The 25,418-nt window shown below is 44.1% G+C and overlaps 1 protein-coding gene across 3 annotated transcripts; it reads right to left on the reverse strand.

Moving 5' to 3' along the window:
* c29h5orf22 (chromosome 29 C5orf22 homolog) lies at window positions 1–25,377 on the reverse strand. Of its 3 annotated transcripts, none has more exons than XM_043719626.1 (9): window positions 25,048–25,377; window positions 22,717–22,862; window positions 19,765–19,914; window positions 16,904–17,390; window positions 15,509–15,571; window positions 14,171–14,292; window positions 11,184–11,250; window positions 9,228–9,367; window positions 1–302 (listed from the first exon to the last, which is right to left on the reverse strand). In XM_043719626.1, exons 1-9 carry the CDS (start codon window positions 25,360–25,362, stop codon window positions 191–193), a joined length of 1,602 nt encoding a protein of 533 aa, XP_043575561.1. In that variant the 5' UTR covers window positions 25,363–25,377; the 3' UTR covers window positions 1–190. The 3 variants fall into 3 exon arrangements, with proteins under 3 accessions (XP_043575561.1, XP_043575563.1, XP_043575562.1); XM_043719627.1 differs by lacking the exon at window positions 1–302 and adding an exon at window positions 6,812–7,082; XM_043719628.1 differs by lacking the exon at window positions 9,228–9,367 and having other exon boundaries at window positions 169–302.
* Window positions 25,378–25,418: the final 41 nt, after the last annotated feature.

A 25,418-nucleotide genomic window follows, 5' to 3' on the forward strand; every position in this document is an offset into this window, starting at 1 on the left:
TGTCATTAAAATTATAATTTATTAAATAAAATTCTCTTTAGAACGTGGAGTTGAAGCCCAGGATCGACTTGAATCATGGTGAGGCGAATGGCCTCCTCCTGCTCCTATTTTGATGCTCTCTTCTGGAAATGAGACTGAAGGCTGTACGCACTCTCTGGTTCAGACAGAGGGACATAGCATCTGACAAAATTCAGTATTCCAAATGGACGTCTAACGACCCATAGCAACAATGTAGTACCTTTAACATCCTCTCTTGAATAGAGTCTACCTGTTCAGGTGGACAGTAATCATCTAGACTGGACCTGAAACAAGACAGAACCTGACACAATCTGCTCCAAACACACTGCAATTTGCAGAAACGCTCGCGGGAGAAGTTACGTGAAAACATTAACAGTAATGTGAATCACTGGCTTGCTGTTTATATTCAATACATTCAGAGGAACGCAGTTTCTACAGCTAACAGACAGCATACGCCCTTTAATAACTCTTGATTAACACAGGCAATGGTAAAGTCTCCAGAGTCTTACTGGATTACAGGGCTGCTCTCTCTAATTAGAGGGAGATGACTGGTGGTGGTATAACCTGAGGGTCACCATGTCTCCGGTGAGGAAGGTTGAACAGGAGAATCCTTCATGGCAACATCAGCTGGTGCAGAATTAAACCCACACTGCTGGTGCCATTCTGCAGTGCCAATCAGATGTCCAGTCAACTGAGCTATGATTGCATGATTCCAAGTTTACACAGAACACCAAGTGGTTCCAAGCGATTGATTGTGATAGAAGGCTCTCTGGTCAGAGGCACAGACAGATGTTTCTGCGGCCAGCAGCAAAAATATCAGAATGGTGTGTTGCCCTCCTGATGCCAGGTTCAACCATGTCTCAGAGAGGGTGCAGAAAGGGGAGAAGTACCAGTGGGAGGTCACTGTACACAACTAATGACAACGGAAGGGAAAAGGATGAGATTCTGAAGGAAGAATATAGAAAGTTAAGCAGGAATTTAAAATGGAAGTCCTCAAGGGTAGTAATATCTGAATTACTCCCGGTGCCATGAGCTAGTGAGGGTAGGAATAGGAGGATAGAGCAGATGAATGCATGGCTGAGGAGCTGGTGTATGGGAGAAGGAATCACATTTTTGGATCATTGGAATCTCTTCTGGGCTGGAAGTGACCTGTACAAGAAGGACAGATTGCATCTAAATTGGAAGGGGACTAATATACTGGCAGGGAGATTTGCTAGAGCTGCTCAGGAGGATTTATACGAGTAAGATGGTTTGGGACACAGGGAGATAGTGAGGAAAGATTTCAATCTGACACTGGTACAGTGGGAAAGGGAGCAAGTCAAAACAGTCAGGACAGGTAGGAATAAAGCAGAGAACAAGGTTGGATGGATAAATTAAACTGCATTTATTTCAATGCAAGAGGCCTCACAGGGAAGGCAGATGAACTCAGGGCATGGTTAGGAACATGGGATTGGGATATCATAGCAATTACAGAAACATGGCTCAGGGATGGACAGGACTGGCAGCTGAATGTTCCAGGATACAAATGCTACAGGAAGGATAGAAAGGGGGGCATGAGAGGAGGGGGAGTGGCATTTTTGATAAGGGATAGTGTTACAGCTGTACTTAGGGAAGCTATTCCTGGGAATACATCCAAGGATGTTATTTGGGTGAAACTGAGAAATAAGAAAGGGATGATCACCATATTGGGGTTGTATTATAGATCAGCAGGAAATTGAGAAATTGAGGGTGGTCAAGGTAGGAGATTTTAACTTTCCAAACATAGATTGGGATTGCCATAGTGTTAAGAGTTTAGATAAAGAGGAATTTGTTAAGTGTGTATAAGAAAATTTTCAGATTCAGGATGTTGATGTTCCAACTAGAGAAGGTGCAAAATTTGACCTACTCTTAGGAACTAAGACAGGCTAGGTGACTGAGGTGTCAGTGGGGGAGCACTTTGGGGCCAGCGACCATAATTCTATTAGTTTTAAAATAGTGATGGAAAAGGATAGACAGGTCTAAAGGAGAAAGGCCAGTTTTGACAGTATTAGGCAGAACTTTCAAAAGGTGATTGGGAGGCAAATGTTTGCAGGTAAAGGGACGGCAGGAAAATTAGATAACGAGAATCCAGAGAAAGTATATTCCTGTAAAGGTGAAAGGAAAGGCTGGCAGGTGTAGGGAATGCTGGATGATGAGAGAAATTGAGGTTTTGGTCAAGGAAAAGAAGGAAGCATGTGTCAGGTATAGACTGGATAGATCGAGTAAATCCTCAGAAGAGTATAAAGACGTTGGAGTTTACTTAAGAGGGAAATCAGGAGGGCAAATAGGGGACATGAGATAGCTTTGGCAAATAGAATTAAGGAGAATCCGAAGGGTTTTTATAAATACATTAAGGATACAAGGGTAACGAGGGAGAGAATAGGGCCTCTCAAAGATCATCAAGGCGGCCTTTGTGTGGAGCCACAGGAGATGGGGGAGATATTAAACGAGTAATTTGCATCAGTGTTTACTGTGGAGAAGAACATGGAAGACAGAGTGTGGGGAAATAAATGTGACATCTTGAAAAATGTCCATATTGCAGAGGAAGTGGTCCTGGATGTCTTGAAACACATAAAAGTGGATAAATCACCAGGACGTAATCAGATGTATCCTAGAACTCTGTGGGAAGCTAGGGAAGTGATTGCTGGGCCCCTTGCTGAGACATTTGTATCATCAATAGTCACGAGAGGTGCTGGAAGACTGGAGGTTGGCAAACGTGGTGCCACTGTTTAAGAAGGGCGGTAAAGACAAGCCAGGGAACTATAGACCGGTGAGCCTGACCTTGGCGGTGAGCAAGTTGTTGGAGGGAATCCTGAGGGACAGGATGTACATGTATTTGGAAAGGCAAGGACTGATTAGGGATAGTCAACATGGCTTTGTGAGTGGAAATCATTTCTCACAAACTTGTTTGAGTTTTTTGAAGAAGTAACAAAGAAGATTGATGAGGGCAGAGCAGTAGATGTGATCCATTTGAACTTCAGAAAGGCGTTCGACAAGGTTCCCCATGGGAGACTGATTAGCAGGTTAGATCTCATGGAATACAGGGAGAAGTAGCCATTTAGATACAGAACTGGCTCAAAGGTAGAAGACAGAGGGTGGTGGTGGAGGGTTGTTTTTCAGACTGGAGGCCTGTGATCAGTGGAGTGCCACAAGGATCGGTGCTGGGTTCACTACTTTTCATCATTTATATAAATGATTTTAATGTGAGCATAAGAGGTACAGTTAGTAAGTTCGCAGATGACACCAAAAATGGAGGTGTAGTGGACAGTGAAGGTTACCTCAGATTATAACAGGATCTTGATCAGGTGGGCCAATGGGATGAGAAGTGGCAGATAGAGTTTAATTCAGATAAATGCGAGGTGCTGCATTTTTGTGAAACTTGAAAGGGTTCAGAAAAGATTTATAAGGATGTTGCCAGTGTTGGAGGATTTGAGCTTTAGGGAGAGGTTGAATAGGCTGGGGCTGCTTTCCCTGGAACGTTAGAGGCTAAGGGGTGACCTTATAGAGGTTTTTAAAATCGTGAGGGGCCTGGATAGGGTAAATAGAAAAGGTCTTTTCCGTGGAGCCCAGAACTAGAGGGCATAGGATTAGGGGGAGAAGGGAAAGATATAAAAGAGACCTAAGGGGCAATTTTTTCATGCAGAGGATGGTGAGTGTATAGAATGAGTTATCAGGCGAAATGGTGGGGCTGGTACAATTACAGCATTTAAAAGGCAAATGGATGAGTGTATGAATAGGAAGGCTTTGGAGGGATATAGATCAAGTGCTGGCAGATGGGACTAGATTAGATTAGGATATCTGGTTGGCATGGACGTGGTGGACCAAAAGATCTGTTTCCATGCTGTACATCTCTATGATTATGACTGCCGGTCACAGCTGTGCTGACTGGTGTCATGCTGATTGTGTGGAGATCCAACCAAATCAGGAAAAAAAATGTGTGGAGGTGTCGGTGCTGGACTGGGGTCAACAAAATTAAAAATCACACAACACCAGGTCATAGTCAAACAGCTTTATTTGGAAGTATAAGCTTTTGGAGTTTTGCTCCTTCGTCAGGTAGGTTTGATCAATACACCACATCAATTGTATGACACCTACCCCATGATATTTTACAATTAATTGTGTCCTACAATCCTGACCCACTAGCTACCTGACGAAGGAGCAGCGCTCCGAAAACTTGTACTTCCAAATAAATTTGTTGGACTGCAACCTGGTTATGTAAGGAAAAAGAAAGAATAGGCACTTCTACAAAGTACTGCACCACCTCAGGACATCTCAAAGCCTTTCATAGCCAATCTGATAGCTGTTCATTCTTTCGATATAGCAAAAATGGCAGCCAGTTCCTGCACAGCAAGCTGCCACAAACAGCATTGTCTTAGTGATCAAATAATCCATTTTAGTGATGTTTGTTGAGGAATAAATATTGACTTAAGTCACCTGGGACTACTCTCCTTTTTTTCAAACATGTTATAGAGGTTTATAACATCATGAGGAGCATAGATAAGGTGAACGGCAGGTGTATTTTCCCTCGGGTGAAGGATTTCAAGAGTAGGTGGCATATTTTTAAGGTTATAGGACAAAGATTTAAAAAAAGACATGAGAGGCTACTTTTTTCTCAGAGTGTGGTTCATGTGTGGAATGAGTTTCCAGAGGTAGTGGATGCAGGTACAGTTACAATGTTTAAAAGATATTTACATAACTTCATGAATAAGAAATTTGGATGTGCAGAGGAACCTCGATTATCCGAATATCGGATTATCCGAAGGAGATCCCGAGGTCCCGACAGAAACATTATATCAAAGAGCTGTTTCAACCATGATTGCGTATTTTGTTTACAGGTACAATGATTAAAAACGAATTCGGCTCACTGAAATGCTGCCGAACAGTCCTGGACAGTCCAGACACTGTCTCTAAATGATGATCTCCCGCCCTCTCTCTCTCTCTCTCTCCCCCAACACTTTCCCTGGAGATCTACACAGGGGCATACCCTAAACTGCCCTTCCCCAGACAATCTCTTCAACATTGTCCTGTACAGAGCAGAGGTGGAACCTGTCAAAAGTTTGTGTGCGCGCATGCGCTATTTGGAGATTTACCCCACAAAGGCGGCAGCAGTCTGACTGTTGGTGGTGGTGGGGTGGAGGGGGGTGGGAGGCGCGGACAGGGGTTGGATGGTGGGTGGGGGTGGACAGGGGGCGGAGATGGATGGGGTTGGGGGGCAGGCAGAGGGTGCGTATGCTGCTGCCTTGTCTCCTGAAAGGGAGCAGACTTCACAGAAAACTCCAAACCCCAGAGGAAATCAAATTAATCGAATAATCTGTTATCCGAATGAAATAGTGCCGCCCATCTCGTTTGCATAATCAAGGTTCCTCTGTATATGGGCCAAGCGCATGCAGGTGGGACTAGTTTAGTTTGGGATTATGGCCAGCACTGGTTCGATTGAAGGGTCTGTTTCTATGCTGTATGACTCTACGACTGGACCGGAAATCTTTTATTACCAATCGAAGGAACAAAAGCATTCTGGACAATAGCCAAAAAGCAACAGCTCCAACAGTGCTGCACTCCAGAGTTTGCCTGCTTATATTTAGGGTGGCATGGTGACTCAGTGCTTAACACTGCTGCCTCACAACACCAGGGACCCAGGTTCAATGTGTGGAGTTTGCACTTTCTCCCCGTGTCTGCGTGGGTTTCCTCCAGGTGCTCCAGTTTCCTCCCGCATTCCAAAGATGTGCAACAGCTCCAACAGTGCTGCACTCCAGAGTTTGCCTGCTTATATTTAGGGTGGCATGGTGACTCAGTGCTTAACACTGCTGCCTCACAACACCAGGGACCCAGGTTGAATTCCAGCCATAGGCGACCGCCTGTGTGGAGTTTGCACTTTCTCCCCGTGTCTGCGTGGGTTTCCTCCAGGTGCTCCGGTTTCCTCCCGCATTCCAAAGATGTACAGGTCAGGGTGAATTGGTCATGCTAAATTGTTCATAGTGCTAGGTGCATGAGTCAGAGGGAAATAGGTCTGGGTGGGTTACTCTTCGGAGGGCCGGTCTGCCCTTGTTGGGCGAAATGGCCTGTTTCCACACTGTAGGGAATCTCAGTCTCTGGATTGGGGCTTGATCTTCTGGCAAAACTCCAAGCATTGATAGGATTTTAGATTAAATCACTTTCTATCAATAACAGTGATCAATTGGAGCCAATTCCATGCATGTCAATGATTCCCAGTGGGTGTGAGCTGATGGGTTAATGTGGTCCGAGCACATTTCACTGACAAACACTACTTGGGGCTGTAAGGTTTAATTTAATGTCAAGACTACATTTCAGCTCATCTCCCATTGACTAGGTAAAACAGAATGTTAGCCCATGCAGACTGTACAGTTCAGAGGAGGAAATGATCTGGTGGATGAAAAAGCACCTTTCCTGAATTCTACCCAAGATATACCTCCTGGTTTGAGCGGAGTTAGTGCAAGCAGTTCTGGTCATTTGGAAAGATATACTGGACTTGGAGGCAGTGCAGTGTACTGATCTGGACTTAAATGGTTAAAATTGCAGAAGCAATTGTGCAAACCAGTATTGTATTCCCTGGAATTTACAAAGCCAATAGTGTGAATTGATCAAACGTTTGCAGATAATTTGATAGAGGGAAACTATTGTAAACAAGAGCAGCAATTGCTGGAGAAACTCAGCAGATCTGGGAACATCAGTGGTTAATGGGTTAATGTTTCAGTGACCCTTCTTCAGAAACGGACTCAAAAGATTTATTTTAGCAAGAAACTATTTCAACTGGTTGGGGTGCTTAGAACTGCAGGGCTCAAGAGTCATATCTGCCTGGAATGAAATTAGGAAACTCTCCTACACATACCTGGCAGCAGAAACTTGAAACTCCCCACAAACAGAATTCAAGCCGAGATTAACGCCGAGATTTAACACTGAGATTGATCCAGTTTTGCTCTCCAAAGTACATGGGCTGAAGGTATTGAGACTGGGTTAGCCCTTAGATCAGTCATCGCTTCATTGACTTGCAAATTTGAGGGCCTGAAAGTCCTCTTGTTTCTTTATTCCTAAGACATGGGTATTCATACAGAATGAATGTTCTTTGAGCCAGAATCTAAGGTCAAAGAAAGTTTACAGCCCAGGAACAGGCCCTTCGGCCCTCCAAGCCTGAGCCAACCCAAATCTACTGTCCAATTTCTAAGCATCCGTATCCCTCTGCTCACCACCAACTCATGAATCTGTCCAGATGCATCTTAAATGAATCCACTGTGCCTGCCTCTACCACCTCTGCTGGCAACGCGTTCCAGACACCCACAACCCTCGGTGTAAAGTATTTGCCGCGTGTATCCCCCTTAAACTTTTCACCTCACACCTTGAAATCCTGACCTCTCGTTATTGAATGCTTCATCCTTGGAAAAAGCTTATCTCTATCCACCCTGTCTATACCCTTCATGATTTTGTAAACCTCAATCAGGTTCCCCTCTCAATCTCCTTTTTCTAATGAAAACAATCCTAACCTACTCAACCTCTTCATAGCTAGCATCTTCCATACTAGGCAACATCCTCGTAAACCTTCTCTGCACTCTCTCCAAAGCGTCCACATCCTTTTGGTACTGTGGCGACCAGAACTGTACACAGTATTCTAAATGTGGCCAAACCAACATCATGCACAATTTTAACATGACTTGCTAGCTCTCATACTCAATACCCTGTCTGCTGAAGGCAAGCATACCATATGCTTTCTTGACCACTCTATCCATCTGTGCAGCAACCTTCAGGGTACAATGGACCTGCACTTCCAGATCTTTCTGCCCATCAACTTTTCCCAAGGCTCTTCCGTTCATCGTATAATTCGCTCTGGAATTAGACTTGCCAAAATGTATCACCTCACATTTGCCTGGATTGAACTCCATCTGCCACTTCTCCGCCCAACTCTCCAGTCTATCTATATTGTCCTGTATTCTTTGACAGTCCCTTATGCATTCGGCTACTCCACCAATCTTTGTGTCATCTGCAAAATTGCTGATCATATCAACAGTGCCATCTTCCAGATCATTTATGTATTTCACAAACAACAGTGGCCCCAACACTGACCCCTGTGGAACACCACTGGTCACCTTTCTCCATTTCGAGAAACTCTCTTCAACTACTACTCTCTGTCTCCTGTTGCTCAACCAGTTCTTTATCCACCTAGCTAGAACACCCTGCACACCACGTGACTTCACTTTCTCTATTAGTTTACAATGGGGAACGTTATCAAACATCTTACTAAAGTTCATGTATATGTCATCAACAGTCCTTCCTTCATCTATCAACTTGGTCACTTCCCCAAAGATCTCTATTAAGTTGGTAAGGCACAATCTCCCCCGCACAAAACCATGTTGCCTAGGGATGGGATATCTGGTCGGCAGGGACAGGTTGGACCGAAGAGTCTGTTTCCATGCTGTACATCTCTATGACTCTATGATAAGCCCATTCTTTTCTAAATATAAATAGATCCTAACCCTCAGTACCTTCTCCAGCAACTTTCCCACCACTGACATCAGGCTCACTGGTCTGTAGTTACCCAGAATATCCCTACTACCCTTCTTGTACAGGGAGACAACATGAGCAATCCTCCAGTCCTCCGACACCTCACCTGTGTTTAAGGATGCCACAAAGATATCAGTCAGCTATATCCTCTCTCACCTCCCTCAGCAACCTGGGATAGACCTCATCCGGTCCTGGGGATTTGTCCACCTTAATAACCTCTAGTCTATCCGACACATCTTCCCTACTTATGTCAATGTGATCCAGAGTAAAGAAACTTTTATCTCTAATCTAAACATATATCATGTCCCTCTCCTCAGTGAACAATGATGCAAAGTAATCATTCAGAATCTCACCTATTCTCTTAGGTTTGTCACACAGCCTCTTTTTCAGGACATGTGCAGGATTGCACACATGGCCCTGAGACAGTCTACGGATAAGTAAAAGCAGGAAATACTGGAAGGGCTCAGCAGGTCTGGCAGCATTTGCAGATAGAGAATCAGAATTAACGTGTCAGGTAAATCACTTATCATCCCAACTTTAATTGAGAGGTCAGCAATCTTAAAGGTTGACTCTATTTCCTCACCCTCAGAAGCTGCCTGATCTGGGTTTCCAGCATTTTCTGATTTCACTGTAGATCACCCATCATCCACTGCACTCTGCCTTTGTAATCTATTACATACCTTGCAATAGTAATGAGAGTTGGCCTGGGCAAAACTTTAAGTAACCGTTTTACAGCAGCCATGTGTTTGTTTATCTCTTCCTCAGTGCTAATGTGGTGCGGAAGTTCCGAATAATCACACGTTAGCCCCGCCTGGTGAACCTGAAAATAAAAAACCCAGCCAAGTACATTATTCGGTGCTACTGCAGTAATAACTTTTTTTTCATTCACAAGATGAGAAGATGAATTTGAATTTTCATCTGTAATTCAAATTCCCCACCATCTGCCATGGCAGGATTTGAACCCAGGTTCTTCAGAACATTACCAGGGTCCCTGGATTAACAGTCCAGTGATAATACCACTAGGCCATTGCCTTCCCCTGTAATAAACTAGTTTCTACAAATACTTTTACAAACAGGAGTTACAATTGAAATGCATGCAATCAGACACCCTCACTTTGCACATGGTCACATGGATCATAAGGAATTAGAATTGGATTAGGCCATTCGGCCGGTTGAGCCATTCAATAGGATTATAGCTGATCTGGTGTGATCTCAACCCCACTCTCCTATCTGCTCCCCATAACCACAGACTCTGGTTGATTCAAAATCTAACTTAGCCTTAAATATATTCGATGGCACTGCTACCACAACAGTAGAGAATTCCAAACACTAATGACCCTCAAAGAGAAAATAAAGTCCTCATCTCAATCTTAAATGGGGGATCTTTAATGTTTTTTTAAAACGTGTCCTTTAGTTCTCCCACATGGGAAACATTCAATCAGCCTCCACTCTCTCAAGTTTTTTTTAATCTTTTGTTTTTCTTAACTCCAGACAAAATCTGCTCAACCTTTTTTCACGTGATAATCCCTTCATCCTAAAAACTAATCCTGCTAACTTTTCTCGAGTTTTTACACTGAGGAGACTCAAACTGCGCACTGTGCTCCAGGCACAACCCAGCCACCCAATTCTCTGATGGCTCAGCAAGGTCCTGAATCTAGTGACGTTCATGGAGTAGAGCCACTCGTTCTAACTCTGCTGGGCCTTAAATGTGGGTGGGTAGAGGGGGGTACTACGTGAATGCAGCCAAGTGCAGATTCCAGCTCAGCTGTGATGCTGTCCACTGTCGACCAGCTCTCTGGTCCTGGCTTTGTGCCTGAATGGTTATCATTCAGGGAGTTCTGCAAATCATCGGACTTATGACATTACAATCCAGTCAGGGGTCTCGACAGAAACTTCTCAACAAGGAGAAACAAAACATTTTGAAACTTTCCAATGGCAAAAATACCAATCAGCAGAGGAGACAGAGTTTTACTAATTGACAGAAGAACTAGAGGTGATGTGAGGAAGTATTTTTATATACACAGTGACTCAGGATATAGAATGTGCTGCCTGAGAGAGTGGGTAGCAGCAAATTCAATCCTTATGTTCATAATAAATTTGAACTTTTGTTTCTTCAATCATGGGACGTGGGTGTTGCAGGCTGGGCCAGCATTTATTGCCCGTCCCTAGTTCTCCTTGAGAAGGTGGTGATGAGCTGCCTTCTTGAACCGTTGCAGTCCACCTGCTAAAGGTGAAGCCACAATGTCCTTAGGGAGGGAATTGCAGGATTTTTACCTCGTGAGAGTGGAGGAAGGAGGAATGGTGATATATTCTCAAGTCAGGATGGTGAGGAGCATGGAGCGGAATATGCAGGGGTGGTGTTCCCATGTATCTGTTGCCCTTATCCTTCTAGATGGAAGGGTTTGGAAGGTGCTGTCTGAGGATCTTTGGTGAATTTCTGCAGTGTATCTTGTAGATAGTACACACTGCTGCTATTGAACGTTGGTGGGGGGGGGGGGGGGGGGGGGGGGGAGAAGTGGATGCTTGTGGATGTGTTTGATTCTTAGCTACTCTGAAGAGAAACAAATGCAGACCTTGCCAGTGATGCCCATGAAAGAACAAACACAAACAAGGCAGGTAACTGTTGTCATACCCACCATTTCATAGTCAGGTGTTCCCAGTCTCTCCTTAAGGCTAAGCACAAGCTGAGTGAGTTTTTCCAGGCTGCAAACAAATGCAAAATTCTTATAAGATGATGCATACATCCAGCTGCATGTTGTTAAAATGAGAGGTGATCTTATTGAAATATACCCAGGGGGTTTGACAAGGTAAATGTGGAAAGATTGTGTCTGGAGCTATAGATGGTGATGGGAGAATCTCCAGTCTCTTACCACATGGCAGACCACGAAGTTCTCCACCAGTTAATACCTGCCATCAGTCTGTACCGGAAAAATTCACACATTGGTGCACAACCTGTTCTACTGCATTTGAAACACACTTTCCTTAGCCAGTGGGTCTTGGAATGGGACTGGAACCTGGAACTCCTGGGTCAGAGACAGGGACACTACCCTGCATCACAAGACCTTGTAACATTTACTTGGGAGGCACGCTTTGGGCGACAGTTTGGAGTCAAGGGCAACAACGGACAGGCAATAAAATGTTGGCAAGCCAGCGATGCCCAAGTCCAACGAGTGAATAATAAACATCCCAATTTCTTTCACCAGCTAAAATCTGGGTTCCTGCAACCAAGAATCTTTGTATTGAATCGTAATAAAATCCAACCTGTAATGTCAATCTATAACAGATACAGAGAAGCAGAACATTGCAGATACTGGAAACCTGGCATAAAAACTGAAAATGCTGGAAAAGATCAGCAGGTCAGACAGTGTATGTGGAGAGGGAAACAGATGTTTCAGGTTGATGATCTTCTCTGAGAACCTGATTAAAGATCACAGACCTAAAACATTAACGTGGTTTAGGCGCTGCCAGACCCACTGCATGTCACTTCTCTGACACATTCTTGGTCATCCTTGTATCTTCCATCCTCCACAAACCTGAACATCTCCAAACCTCTGCTGCCCGCACTGCTTGGTTCACATATCAATCCCCACATGCAGACACCTCCACAACTGGAAGCATCCAAAACTTGGGACTATAAATAGAATTTAGTTACTAAGAATCCACTCAGCAAGAACATCATAAGATATAGGAGCAGAATTAGGCCATTCGGCCCATTGAATGGCGGAGCAGATTCAACCATGGCTGATACGTTTCTCAATTTGGAGAAGCCCAGTTCCAGGACCCGGCCTGTTTCCACTGTCGGGAAAGAGTCAAAGAGATCACAGCTGTGTAGGTGGGTGGGAGGTGAGCTCTTGCAGACACATCAAATGGACAAAACTGGACAATTTCCAAATCTATCGTCTTAATATCTTGCTTTTTAGTTAGAAATCCAAGGAGGCGCTGGAGAGTGGAGACTCTTTTCCCTTTATTCCAAACACATGACAATAAATCTAATCTCACCTATCTGTTTTAAATCCACTGAATGACTCGGCCTCCACACACTTCTGTGTCAGAGTTCTACAGATCCACTATGGTCTGGATGAAAAATTCCTCCTCTCGGTTCTAAAGGGTCGTTCTTTCACTCTGAGGCTATGCCCTTGGGTCCTAGTCTTACTTACTAGCAGAGGCATCTCCTCCATGTTCACACTATTCAGGCCTCTCAGTCTTCTTGACGTTCCAATATGAATTCCCCCAGATCCCCTTCCTAAACTCCATCAAGTACAGACCCAGAGTCCTCAATTGTTCCTCATATATGACGAGCCCTTTATCCCTGGGAGCATTCTTATAAACCTCCTCTGGACCCCCCTCCAATACCAACACTCCTTCCTTAGATAAAGGGCCCAAAACCGCTCACAAAATTACATATGTGGTCTGAAAGAGAAATATCTTCAGTCAGACAGTATGGATCCTGCTACCACAGGAGTGGCGATGGCAGATCATGGAATTTCAGGCTATTCAGTCCATCGAGTCTACACTGTCTCTCCAGAGGATCCCACTCAGTCCCACCCTTTACTCCATTCCTGTAACCCTATATTTCCCAAGGCCAATCCATCTCATCTGCACATCTTTGGACTGTGGGAGGAAACCGGAGCAGCCGGGAGAAATCCACGCAGACACAGACAGAATATGAAAACTCCACACAGACAGGTGCCCGAGGCTGGAATCGAACCTGGGTCCCTGGTGCTGTGAGGCAGCAGTGCTAACCAATGGGTCACTACAAATAGTTAACATACTTGCGATAGGACCGGGGAAGAGGAGCAGATTTTTTCCACAAATGACATTAGCAAACCAAGTGGGTTTTAATGAAAACCAATGGTGGTTTCACTATCATAGAGACTTGCTATATATTCTCGGTATTGAATTTAAATTCCACCAAATGCCACAGTGGGATTTGAACCAGTGCCCCCACAGCATGAGCCTGGATCTTCAGATTGATAACCCTGTGACAATACCAGCACTCCACCTTCTGACTGTACTGGGAGATCCGGGGACAGTCAGGTGGTGTAGGAACTGGTCCAAGCAGCTAAAAAGCAAGTTATTATCATGTGGGCAGGGGCCAGTGAAGTCAGTCAGTAAACAGCTGGGGCGGGAGAAACAGTGGGGCTTGAGGGAAGGAACGGATGTGCAGAAATCAACGAAACAAGAAAAACAAGCAATCCAATCAAACCCAACTGAATAATTCAGCCAATCCATTTTCACTTTGTTAAGGTTCCCATTATCAGGTTTCCTCTCTCCCTGACTTACCATTATCCACTCCTTTGTCTGCCCTCCTGCCTTTTTCTCTAGGCTGCGTCAACATCTATTCATTCACTCTGACCTCCCACCCTACGACACCCCCGCAGTTCCTTCAGTGTATATGTCACCTGTTCCAAGCTATCAACAGTTCTGTAGAAGGGTCACTGGATCTGAAATGTTAACGCTGCTTTCTCTCCACAGACATGGCCAGACCTGCTAAGTTTCTCCAGCACCATCTACTTTTGTTTCAGATTTCCAGCAACTGCAGTTCTTTGTTTTATTTATCCAAGTGATGAATTCTCCTGTCAAGAGAAACATTGCTGCTTTATTATAAAGTTATTTCATTTACCCAGGGATTGCTGCCCACTTCTGTACACTTTCTTCGCTATCATCTTCACACAAATCTGCAAATGCAGCTTCCATATCTTCCAACTGTCTTGTGCGAGCCTCCACACAATCGATCAAGGCCTCCTGTGGGGATGATATATAATTTGCAGATTTGTTTTGAGAAATTGCCTTTAAATTAAAATCGTTAATGTCAAGACTTCCTTGCCCAAATATTTAAAAAAACCCAACTCTTATTCCTTCTGGTGTGCCCAATTCTTCGCTCTAGAAAGAAGTTATTTTGTTAACTTCCTATTTAAACTGTGATGGATTTAAGTATATTTTCATGTTGAGATATTTCAACAGGGAGCAGGAATAGGCCATTTGACCCCTTGAGTCTGTTCCACCATCAATAAGACACTGGCTGACCTGGTTGTGCTGTCAGTACCATTTTCCTTCTACAGCCCGCAATCCTCAACATCCTCATCTCTGCAAAGTCCATCCAACTCAACCTTCAATAAATTTAAATTAAATGCTGCCTCACTCATGTTTGGGAAAGAGAATTCCAAATTTTCACAACCCTCTGATACAAAGAAAATCATTCTCTTCTCTGCCTTAAAAAGGGGAATGTAGCGTGTGCTCATTTTAGTCATTCCCACCAGGGGAAATATCCTCCTGGTATCTCTCCTATTCAGTCTCAAGGTCTTACATGTCTCAATAAGATAACCTCTCATTCTCCTGCTTTGACCCTGTCTAGTCCTGTTAGAGTTTTATTGGTTTTTATGAGATTCTCTCTCAGTCTTCTGAACTTAAGTGAATATAATCCCAACCAATCCAGTCTCTCTTCATAAATTGGTTAGCTCAGATGGCTGAATGCAGAGCGATTCCAACATTGTGGATTCAATTCTCACACCAGCTAAGGTTAGCATGAAGGACTTTCCTTCTCAACCTCTCCTCTCACCTGAGGCATGGTGACCCTCAGATTAACCCACCACCAGTGAGAGAGCAGGCCTATGGTTCAGTAGGACTGTGACAACTTTTACATCACAGGAATAAGTCTGTTTTAAAAAGAGGTTACTGCTCCTTAACAAGATTGTAACATAAAGCTGCTGGTCCACGGTCACAGCAACAGTTAATACTATTCTCTTTTTGACAGAAAGAAATAGCCGAAATCCTGTCTATGGCTGTTACAGTCATAGAACTTAAACAGTTAAACACTCACTGAATTGGCAACTGTATTCTTTTAAAAAACACAAGCAGCAAATTTCAACAGTTGAAAAACCTGCGAGGATACATTTTCATCTCTTCAAAATTAACATAGCCTCATGTTGCACGAATAGCAATACATTTGATCATCACCTACCTCAGAGTCTTCCCGATCAGGTTTGTTAAAACTGTACAACTGTTTAAGAATTTCATATTCCTCCTGAGGGACAAGATGAAAGTGATTATGAATACCTACAGTGCCAAAGGCTTAAGCAAGAAATGATACTTGTTCTCATTTAACATCTGCTGTCTAGTTGTAGTATTTAGGTTTAGAACAATCCAGACACAAATCTTTCCATGCATCCATCTTTTTGCTTTTGTAAAGAAAAGCACTGCATTTTGAAAGTGCCTTTCATTACCATAGGACAGGTTATACTTACTTTCCAGCCAATGAACTGCTGTCATTGCTGTACTGAAGGAAATATAGCAGTCAGTTTGTTCATAGCAAGCTCCAACAAATAGCAACATGACAACAATCAGATCATTTGTTTGAGTGATAGCAGCTGAATGATAAATATTGGACAGGACAGCAAAGAATTTCCCATGATCCTTGAGATTGTGCCTTGGGATGTCTCACACCCAGCTTAGTGAGCAGGATGGGTCTCAATTCAATGTCATTCAGCTGAAATCCTGAAAATACAGGAGCCATTTAAAACAGGGGCTGTCATAGTATAAATGTCATTGGATGAGTAATCCAGAATCTCAGGCTGCTGTACTGTGCTGTGCAAATGGGGCCAAATCCCAGCATGACAGATTGTAATATTAAAAAGAAATAGAGATAAAAGCTTAATAGTCAACATGTAACCACTGTCAATTGTTGTAAAACACCATATTGTTCACTAATACCCTTTAGGGAAGAAAATCTGCCATCCTTATCTAGACTGGCCACATGTGACTCCAGACACACAGCAAAGTAGCTGACTCTTAACTGCTCTCTGGGCAATCAGGAATGGACTATATTTTGCATTGAATACAACTTTCCTTCGGACCAACAGCCTGCTTGTTTCTCTCAAGAGTTTACATTCACAAGCTAATCCAATGGTCTCTCTCCCCTGTCCTTACATGTTACCCCAGCAACAGACTGCGCCCAGATACACAAGATGTGAGAAGATCATGTGTTAGCGAATTTTCAGAAGATTTGTAGCTCAGGTTGAGGTTCTGGATATAGGTTTGCTGGCTGAGTTGGAAGGTTTGTTTTCAAACATTTCATCAGCATATTACACCCTGAGAAAAAGAACAGGAAATAGCATCACCATAGGAAATGACGTCACCACAGGAAATGACATCGCCAACCCAAGGAAACCCCAACACAAATAGAAAGCGGGCTACACCACCAGTGCTTCATCCGGAGGCTCACTGAAGATGTTACCTAGTATGGTGATGAAACGTCTGAAAATGAACCTTCTAAGACAGACTAATGAAACTCAACCAGTTAATGGACCGGTAAAATACAGAAACCATTTTCCCCAAAGCTACAATTAAGGAAAAGTACCTTGGTGTACATTTCTTTGAAGGGATTTTTAACTGAAAAGAAATCCAAGTCAATATCCAGGATGAAGGCATCTCTTTTGTCCAAGACATGAAGAAGATCCTTAACCATTTCCTTCTCCTGTTGCACAGTCTGAGCACTTGTTGCTGCTGTGGGGGTTGGACTGGTTTCCTGTGTGTGTCTGTCAGTTGTGGAGTGTGTAACTGGACAAATGTTGTTATCATCAGATCCGTACTTAGATGGTGGATTGTTCTCTTTGGATGAGGAGGCACACAGAGCCCCGGGCATCCCTTCTATGTTGGTTAACTGCTCCATTTTTGGTTTCTTGGCGGCTGATGTTCTGATTTCCTCCAGTTCTTCACAGCCATCTCTGCTCTGCTCACCTGGGTCTATTGGAATGACCTGTAATCCTAACTGCTTCCTGTTCTCCAGCAGACTTTCCGATACGTACAGTCCATCACTCAGAAAGTAGCTCTCGCCACTTGTAACCCTGAGAAGAGAACACAATAATCACAAAAAAACAGATTAGAATGAAACAATCTTTGCACATTTAAATAAAACGTATGTGTCACAAATGCAGGTAGGAGGGAGAAGACACTACAATAGGAACCAGAAGCTTAGAAGTGATTTGATTTACTCATCCTTTTTTTCTATCTGTTTCCTCCTAAAACTACTTCTTTGAACAGGTTCTCCAATTTCAAATAACCTCCCCTCCCATCCCCTCCCTTCCACTTCTCCCAGCCACCAAACAGATTCATTCCTCCCATTGAGCAACCAGGTCATACCCTTTACCTGTCTTCACCTATCCCCATCCTGCTCCCCACTTCCCCTCACCGCCAGTCCTGAAGAAGGGTTACACCCGAAACATCGACTTCTCCAGCTCCTGATGCTGCCTGGCTTGCTGTGCTCTTCCAGACTCCTGCCTGTCTACTTTGGATTCCAGCATTTGCACTCAGTTTTTGTCTCTAACTAACTTGGCTTAATACTTCCCATGGTTTGATGCCTTCACTCCTGCAAAGCCCTGGGACACTATATAAGTTTAACTTGCTGTTGCTGTTTCAGTCTACCATCCGTCTGCTCTGGTAATGGCAACAAGTAGAAAACGGTGCAGTGCAAACACTTCCTTTTACAGTCAGCAGACTGCTCTGTGCCTTGGTACCAAGGTACACACAAAATTGGGAATCATGAGTTTTGGTTCTTTATTCTTTCATTGGCAAGGCCAGCATTGGTTCACCATCCCACACCAGCCTTTAACTGAGCAGCTTGTTTGGCCATTTCAGAGGGCAGTTATAACCCATTGCTTTTGGTCTGGAGTCACATGTATGTCAGACCAGGTACGGACAGCAGATTGCCCTCCCTAAAGGACATTAATGAGTCAGAAAGGTTTTCATGATAATCGATGTAGTTCCAGTATCATTAATATGGAGACAAGCTTTATTTTGCAGATTCTTTATGAATTATTCTTTATGAACATTAGGGGGACAGTGACCAAATGGTATTCTTGCTATGCTACTAATCCAGAGACCCAGGTAACGTTCTGGGGACCCAGGTTCCTATCCTGTCATGGCTGATGGTAGAATTTGAATTCACTAAAAATCTGGAAATCAGAGTCAATCTTGATTATGAAACCGTTGTTGATTGTCAGAAAGGAGCTGAAAAATGTGTTGCTGGAAAAGCGCAGTAGGTCAGGCAGCATCCAAGGAGCAGGAGAATCGACGTTTCGGGCATGAGCCCTTCTTCAGGAAACCCATCTGGTTCTTTAGGGAAGGAGATGTATCACTGTTCTTTCACTGTCACGGTTCAAGAAGACAGCTCACCACCACCTTCTCAAGGGCAACGAGGGACGGGCAAAAAGTTGTTGGTCCAGCCAGTAATACTCACATCCCATGAGTGAATAAAGAATGGATCTGGTCTGGCCTACACATGACTCCAGACCCACAGCAACGAACTGCCCTCTAAGCAATTTGCAAACAGCAGTAAATGCTGGTCCAGCTACTGATGCCCAATTCCTGTAAATAAATTTTTAAAAAATTATTTCAAATTCCACCATCTACCACGGTGGAATGTGAACCCATGGCCACCAAACATTACTCTGGATTACTGCTCCAAGAACATTACCACTATGTCACCACCGCCCATCATGTGGGGAATTGAGAATGTACATCCGTGACATGTTTATCAATGTGTGGGTAAGACACTAACTATAATCAACAGTGCATTCAGTTCTCAAGGAAAACAGAGCATTCAACTCCCTGAGAAAATATTTCTCCTAATTTGTATCCTAAGTGGCGACCCTTTTGTTTTTAAACATTGACCCCCTTGTCCCTGATTCTGTCAAGACCCCACAAGACTTTCTATGTTTCAGCCAAGTTGTCTCTTAACTCTTCAACACCAGCAGACACAAGTCGAGCTTGTCCTGCCATTCAATGAATCGTGCAATTCAGAAGAAGCCCTTTGGCCCATTGAATCTGCAATGACAAAAAACTAAATTTACACTAGTTCCATTTTCCAGCATTTGGTCCATAGTCTTGAAGGTTATGGCATTTCAAGTGCTCATCCAAGTATTTTTTAAAAGGTTTCCTTAAGTGCCCATTTCAGGTGTTAATCTAGGAACCTTCTCTGACTGTTTACCAATGCATTTATGTCTTTCTTTGAATAAGGAGTCCAGTAATGTACACAATGCTGCAAGTGTGGCCTCACCAGTAGCCTGTCTAACTGGTCAGCTGCACTGAAGCTCTCCCAACTCCAAATAGAGTCGGTTAGAATCTTTGACCTTTACCGGGTTGAATTCAAAAATGAATTCTGTTACACAAAGCCTTGGTCAGACCTCCCAACATTCCTGTCACAGTAAACAGCAGCAATACCTGATGGTTTTCGTTGATGAATCTCTACCAACAAAGAAGTGGTGCTTCCCATCGGTGATCTGCTGGGCCCAGAGAGGGTGAAGCCAAAAGACATCAGAGAAATGGCCAGCGTAAACAACAGGCATGATCCAGTTCTCAATGCTCAGGTCTCTGGATGTAGGACAGAGTGGGGAGAAAAAAAAAAGTTTGATCACTTCTCCAATACAAATAAGAAACTGAAAAGAGAAAAATAGAATAATTTTTTCCCTCGAACTGAATAATGGCTTCAGGCTGTCACAAGGTGCCCCATTCTTGCTAAAGTACTATCAAGTTCCACAAACATCAAACCTCCCTGACGGGCAGAATCTCCCGGATTTAAACAATGTTATTTCCAAGACCTGAAAGCAAATCGCCATCCCCTGCAATGACTTTCCCAGTCTCTTTTGACAGCTTCTTCCAAACCTATGACCTCTACAATTTAGAAAGGTAGCAAGTACATTTAAACACAAACACATGCAAATTTCCCTCCAAGCCACTCACCACCTGACTTGGAACAATGTCGGCGTTGAGAGAAAGTGAGGGCCGCAGATGCTGGAGATCAGAGCTGAAAATGTGTTGCTGGAAAAGTGCAGCAGGTCAGGCAGCATCCAGGGAACAGGAGAATCGACGTTTCGGGCATAAGCCCTTCTTCAGGAATTCTTCAGGATTCCTGAAGAAGGGCTTATGCCCGAAACGTCGATTCTCCTGTTCCTTGGATGCTGCCTGACCTGCTGCGCTTTTCCAGCAACACATTTTCAACAATGTCGGTGTTCCCTCAGTGTTGCTGGATCAAAGTCTCGCATCTCCACCATTGCTAAAATGTGGATCTACCTACAGCAGACGGATTGCAAATAGTTCAAGAAGTCAGCTTACCACCACCTTCTCCAGGGCAACTAGGAATGGGCAGTAAATGCTGGCACAGCCAGTGATGCCACATCCCATGAGGGAGTCAATTAGAAGCTCACTCAGTGATAACACGCTCACACAGCCCTCCCACTGCCAGCAGAGCTACAATATAGAACATTACAGCGCAGCACAGGCGCTTCGGTTCTCATTGTTGCGCCGACCTGTGAAACCAATCTGAAGCCCATTTCACCTACATTATTCCATTTTCATGAATATCTCTAACCAATGACCATTTAAATACCCTTAAAGTTGGCAAGTCTACTCCAGTTGCAGACAGGCCGTTCCATGCCCCTACTACTCAAGAGTAAAGACATTACCTCTGACATCTGTCCCATATCTATATAGGAGCTAAATGATGTCTTTTGTTCTTTCCTAGCTTCATCTGTTCTTCCCATCCCAGCTTTAACAGTGTCTTTGCTGCTCTCATGATCATTCTGCTCATATAAAAGCATGGTGTCAGGTGGATGTGGATATCCAGTATAACCGTGGTGTCCACATTACCCTTGGTATTAGAACAAGCTCAAATGGTATTTGGGGGTGGGGGGGGTGGGGGGAGGAATGTGGCTGCAGCAATGTTTCTGTCCAATATATCATCATAAACATTAACTCTAAAATAAAACAAAACAACGTATATCCTAGAAATCGGAAACAAACAAAGAGAGAAACTCAGCAGGTCCAGCAGGATCCATGGAGAGAGAGATAGAGCTCAGGTTTCAAGTCCAGTGACCTTTCATCAGAATTATAACGTTAACTCTGCTTTCACTCCAATGATGTTATAGCCTCTGGTTGGAGCAATGACCACAATGTGAAACAGCCCAAAAATCACAAAACCAAGCTGGTCAGCTGCACTGAAGCTCTCCCAACTCCAAATAGAGTCGGTTAGAATCTTTGGCCTTTACCGGGTTGAATTCAAAAATGAATTCTGTTACACAAAGCCTTGGTCAGACCCAATCTGGAGCACTGACCTCCGCACTGTTCACTAAACCTCAGTAAAGAGATCCTAACCTCAAAGGGAAACGGAGCACATTAACCGGAATGGTTTTCAATTGTTCCCATCATATTCAACACCTACTTTGCTACCAAATTGATCTTTTCAGCAGTTCCTGACTTGAACAAAAGCCAAAGCTTGTGATCCAATCCCAGACTCGATTAAACAGAACGTTCTCTTGCTCTCGCCTTTTCTGTTGTTCAATTACATCAATGACAGGAAGCATCCTTCTGATTTCTGGCATATCTCTCCGGCTCCTCCTCATACTCCCACCTTCCCCACATTGAAAGCAAGTCTGAACTCCATGTTTCCCAATCAAATGGCTTTCCCTCCCACATCATTCTTCTTTCCAGGCTCAGGGTTAATGGTTTGTGCCCAGTCACAGCTTTAGTCTGCTCTGCGACGGGATTTCTGTGACAGCGTCACACAAAATCATAAACAAAATTACCTAGGTATAGGAAACCCTACATGCCTAAGGCTCTGACAGTGGGTTACTGAATTTTTGTTAAAATTAAATGTTCACGGTGTGTGATTGTTGCTGGTTAGACCAGTACTTTATTTCCCATCCCTAATTATGCAGAGGTCAGTTAAGAGCCAACCACATTGCTGTGGGTCTGGAGTCACATGTTGGCCAGATCAGGTAAGGACGTCAGATTTTCTTAAGCTGTGACTAGGCACATGAGTGAACCATCTGGGTCTAAACGACAATTGGTAACGATTACATAGCCACCACTGGACCAGCTTTTTATTCTAGATTTTTAAAAATATTGAATTAAAGTTTCATTACCTGCCTTGGTCGGTAACTAACTCCCAGAGCAGTGTGAATTACTGTGATATTACTGTGATGCCACCATCTTTGAAATATCAATTGTTTGCCAAATACAATAATTAATTTCTTATACTGTCAACTCGACATTAACTGTATCTACTTACCAAACAGGGACTAGTTTTCAAATATGAGACTATTTATAGTTATTTCAACAACATCTGAGATACAGATTAGGCAACATTTAAATGCAATAAAAGCTAAGTTACGTTACCCAAAAAGTAACTCCTTATCAAAAACACTGTCAGCTAACATGTCAACTGGGATGAGAAGATCTGGGTGTGAATCCAGGTGAACCAGAGCAATATTTTCAATTGGCAAATGCTTTGAACCAATCGCTCGATAGATGAACGGTACCACCTAAATAAACATAAACAGAGATACTGTCTTGAAGAAAGCTGAAAGAGGAAGAGGGTGAACGGAAATCGACACTGAAGTTTCTGTATCTAACACTCACATATCACGCAGAGTCACAGTCATGGCTAAACAATACATTTGCTCCCATTCCACCAACAGGAACATACAAGCAATTATTTTGTTAAGACTCACTCATGATTACAAACACCTCTATCAAAACAAATAAAAATTGAAAAAAAGAAACTGTGAATGCTGTAAATCAGAAAAAAACCCCCGAACAATTTCTGGAGAAGCTCAGCCAATCTGGCAGCATCTGTTGAGAAAAATCAGAATTAACAGATCGGGTCGTGTGACCCTTCCTCAGAACTCACAACAGATACTGCCAGACCTGCTTAGCTTTTCCAGGGATTTCTGTTTTTGTTACCTCCACCAAAACTGCTGTCAAGGTTCTCTTTTTGATGAATGGTTGGTGTGATGGTGATAGTGGGTGGCCAGGGGAAAGAGGTGGGATGCAGAGGCTTTGCTCAATCTTCACCTTAAAGATGTCTGAAAATCTTGGATAAAGATGCTGCCACCAATTCCAATTGCATTTTTAATACAAGATGTTGGGCTCTGAACTTGGGCCTTCTGGTCCAGAGATAGGGTCACCTCCACTACATCAAAAGACCATTCCAACCCTCCTTGTACTCCTAGTCTGCAGTCTTGTTAATATTCAATGGTGAAGGATTAACTATTAATAAGTCTTTGGCACAAAAGGCACCTAACTTGAATAAAGAGTAGTTTTATTATAGTATAGAGGGTACCATATTATAGTAGCTTCAGAATGATCAACTATAACACACGGAGCACGATTATCTCCTGAGAGATATAAAACTCTCAGAAATATAAATGCTACAACCCTCAGGACAACTTTTCAAACCCCAGGAAATGTTCCAATCCCCAGGGAAACACTCCATTTCTTGGGACAATGTTCCAACTCCTGGGGCAACCTCCCAGTCCCCCAGTTAGCATTGCAATCCCCAGGACATTTTTGGATTTCTTGAGACAAACTTTCAATCTGTGCAACAACATTCCACTTCCCGGGAAAATGTTGTAATTCCAGGACAATCTTCCAATCCCTGGGATAATGCAGCAATCCCTGGGACAACGTTACAAAACCCCGGGTCAACTCCTCCATTCCCTGGGACAATGTTGCAATCTTCCAGAGAACATTACCTCAAGAGGGTTGGAATATAAAAGCAGTGATGTGTTTCTGAGACCTTATAAAGCTCTGGTTAGGCCCCATTTAGAATACTGTGTCCACTTTTGGGCCCCACACCTCAGGAAGGACAGTCTGGCACTGGAGCTTGTCCAGCGGAGATTGACATGGATGATCCCTGGAATGGTAGGTCTAACATACAATGAATGGCTAAGGATCCTGGGATTGTATTCATTAGAGTTCAGAAGGTTGAGGGGAGATCTAATAGAAACCTAAAAGATAATGCATGGCTTAGAAAAGGTGGACACTGGGAATTTGTTTCCATTAGGTGGGGATACTAGCACCTGTGGGCACAGCCTTAGAATTAGAGGGGGTCAATTTAGAACAGAAATGAGGAGATATTTCTTCAGCCAGAGAGTGGTGGGCCTGTGGAATTCATTGTCACAGAGCGCAGTGGAGGCCGAGACTTTAAATGTCTTCAAGGCAGAGATTGATAAATTCTTGACCTCCCAAGGAATTAAGGGATACAGGGAGAGTGCGGATAAGTGGAGTTGAAACTCCCATCAGCCATGATTGAATGGAGGAGTGGACTCGACGGGCCTAATGGCCTTACTTCCGCTCCTATGTCTTATAGTTACAATCCCCAGGATAGCATTTCATTTCCCAGGTCAATGCTTTCTCCGAATCCCCGGGAAAATGCTGCAACCTCCAGGAGAAGGTTCCCGGGATAACGCTGTCACCCCCGGGATAACGCTATGATCCCCGGGATAACGCTGTCACTCCCGGGATAACGCTATGATCCCCGGGATAACGCTGTCACCCCCGGGATAACGCGGACACTCCCGGGATAACGCTATGATCCCCGGGATAACGCTGTCACCCCCGGGATAACGCTATGATCCCCGGGATAACACTGTCATCCCCGGGATAACGCGGACACTCCCGGGATAACGCGCGGCCGGGTGTTGCGGAGGGAAGGCCGGCCCTTACATCCTGATGGTCCTCCACCACCCAGACCGGGAGCTGGGGGTAGCGGCGCAAGGAGCTGGCGGCCCCGCTCATGGCTCCCGGTAACGGGGGCAGCTCCAGCCCCTCTCCCCGTGACCGCAGAGTCTCCGGGGGAAGCAAATCCGGGGGCGGACCTCGTCCCCCCGCCCCCTCTCCCTCTGATTGGAGGAAAGCGAGTCCAGCGCCGTAAACCCGCCGGCCTGAAACAAATGCAACCGGCGCTGAGTTCCGCGGGGGAACCGCTCCCTCCGCCTCAATGCTGCAGGGCGTCACCTTCCAACCAGCTGCTACCTTCATGTTACAGTTTTGTCCCATTTATTTAATTTGCATCAATCCCAGGCCAGTTCTAATTT

The sequence above is a fragment of the Chiloscyllium plagiosum genome, chromosome 29 (assembly GCF_004010195.1).
Source record: "Chiloscyllium plagiosum isolate BGI_BamShark_2017 chromosome 29, ASM401019v2, whole genome shotgun sequence".
NCBI classification, from domain to species: Eukaryota; Metazoa; Chordata; class Chondrichthyes; order Orectolobiformes; family Hemiscylliidae; genus Chiloscyllium; species Chiloscyllium plagiosum.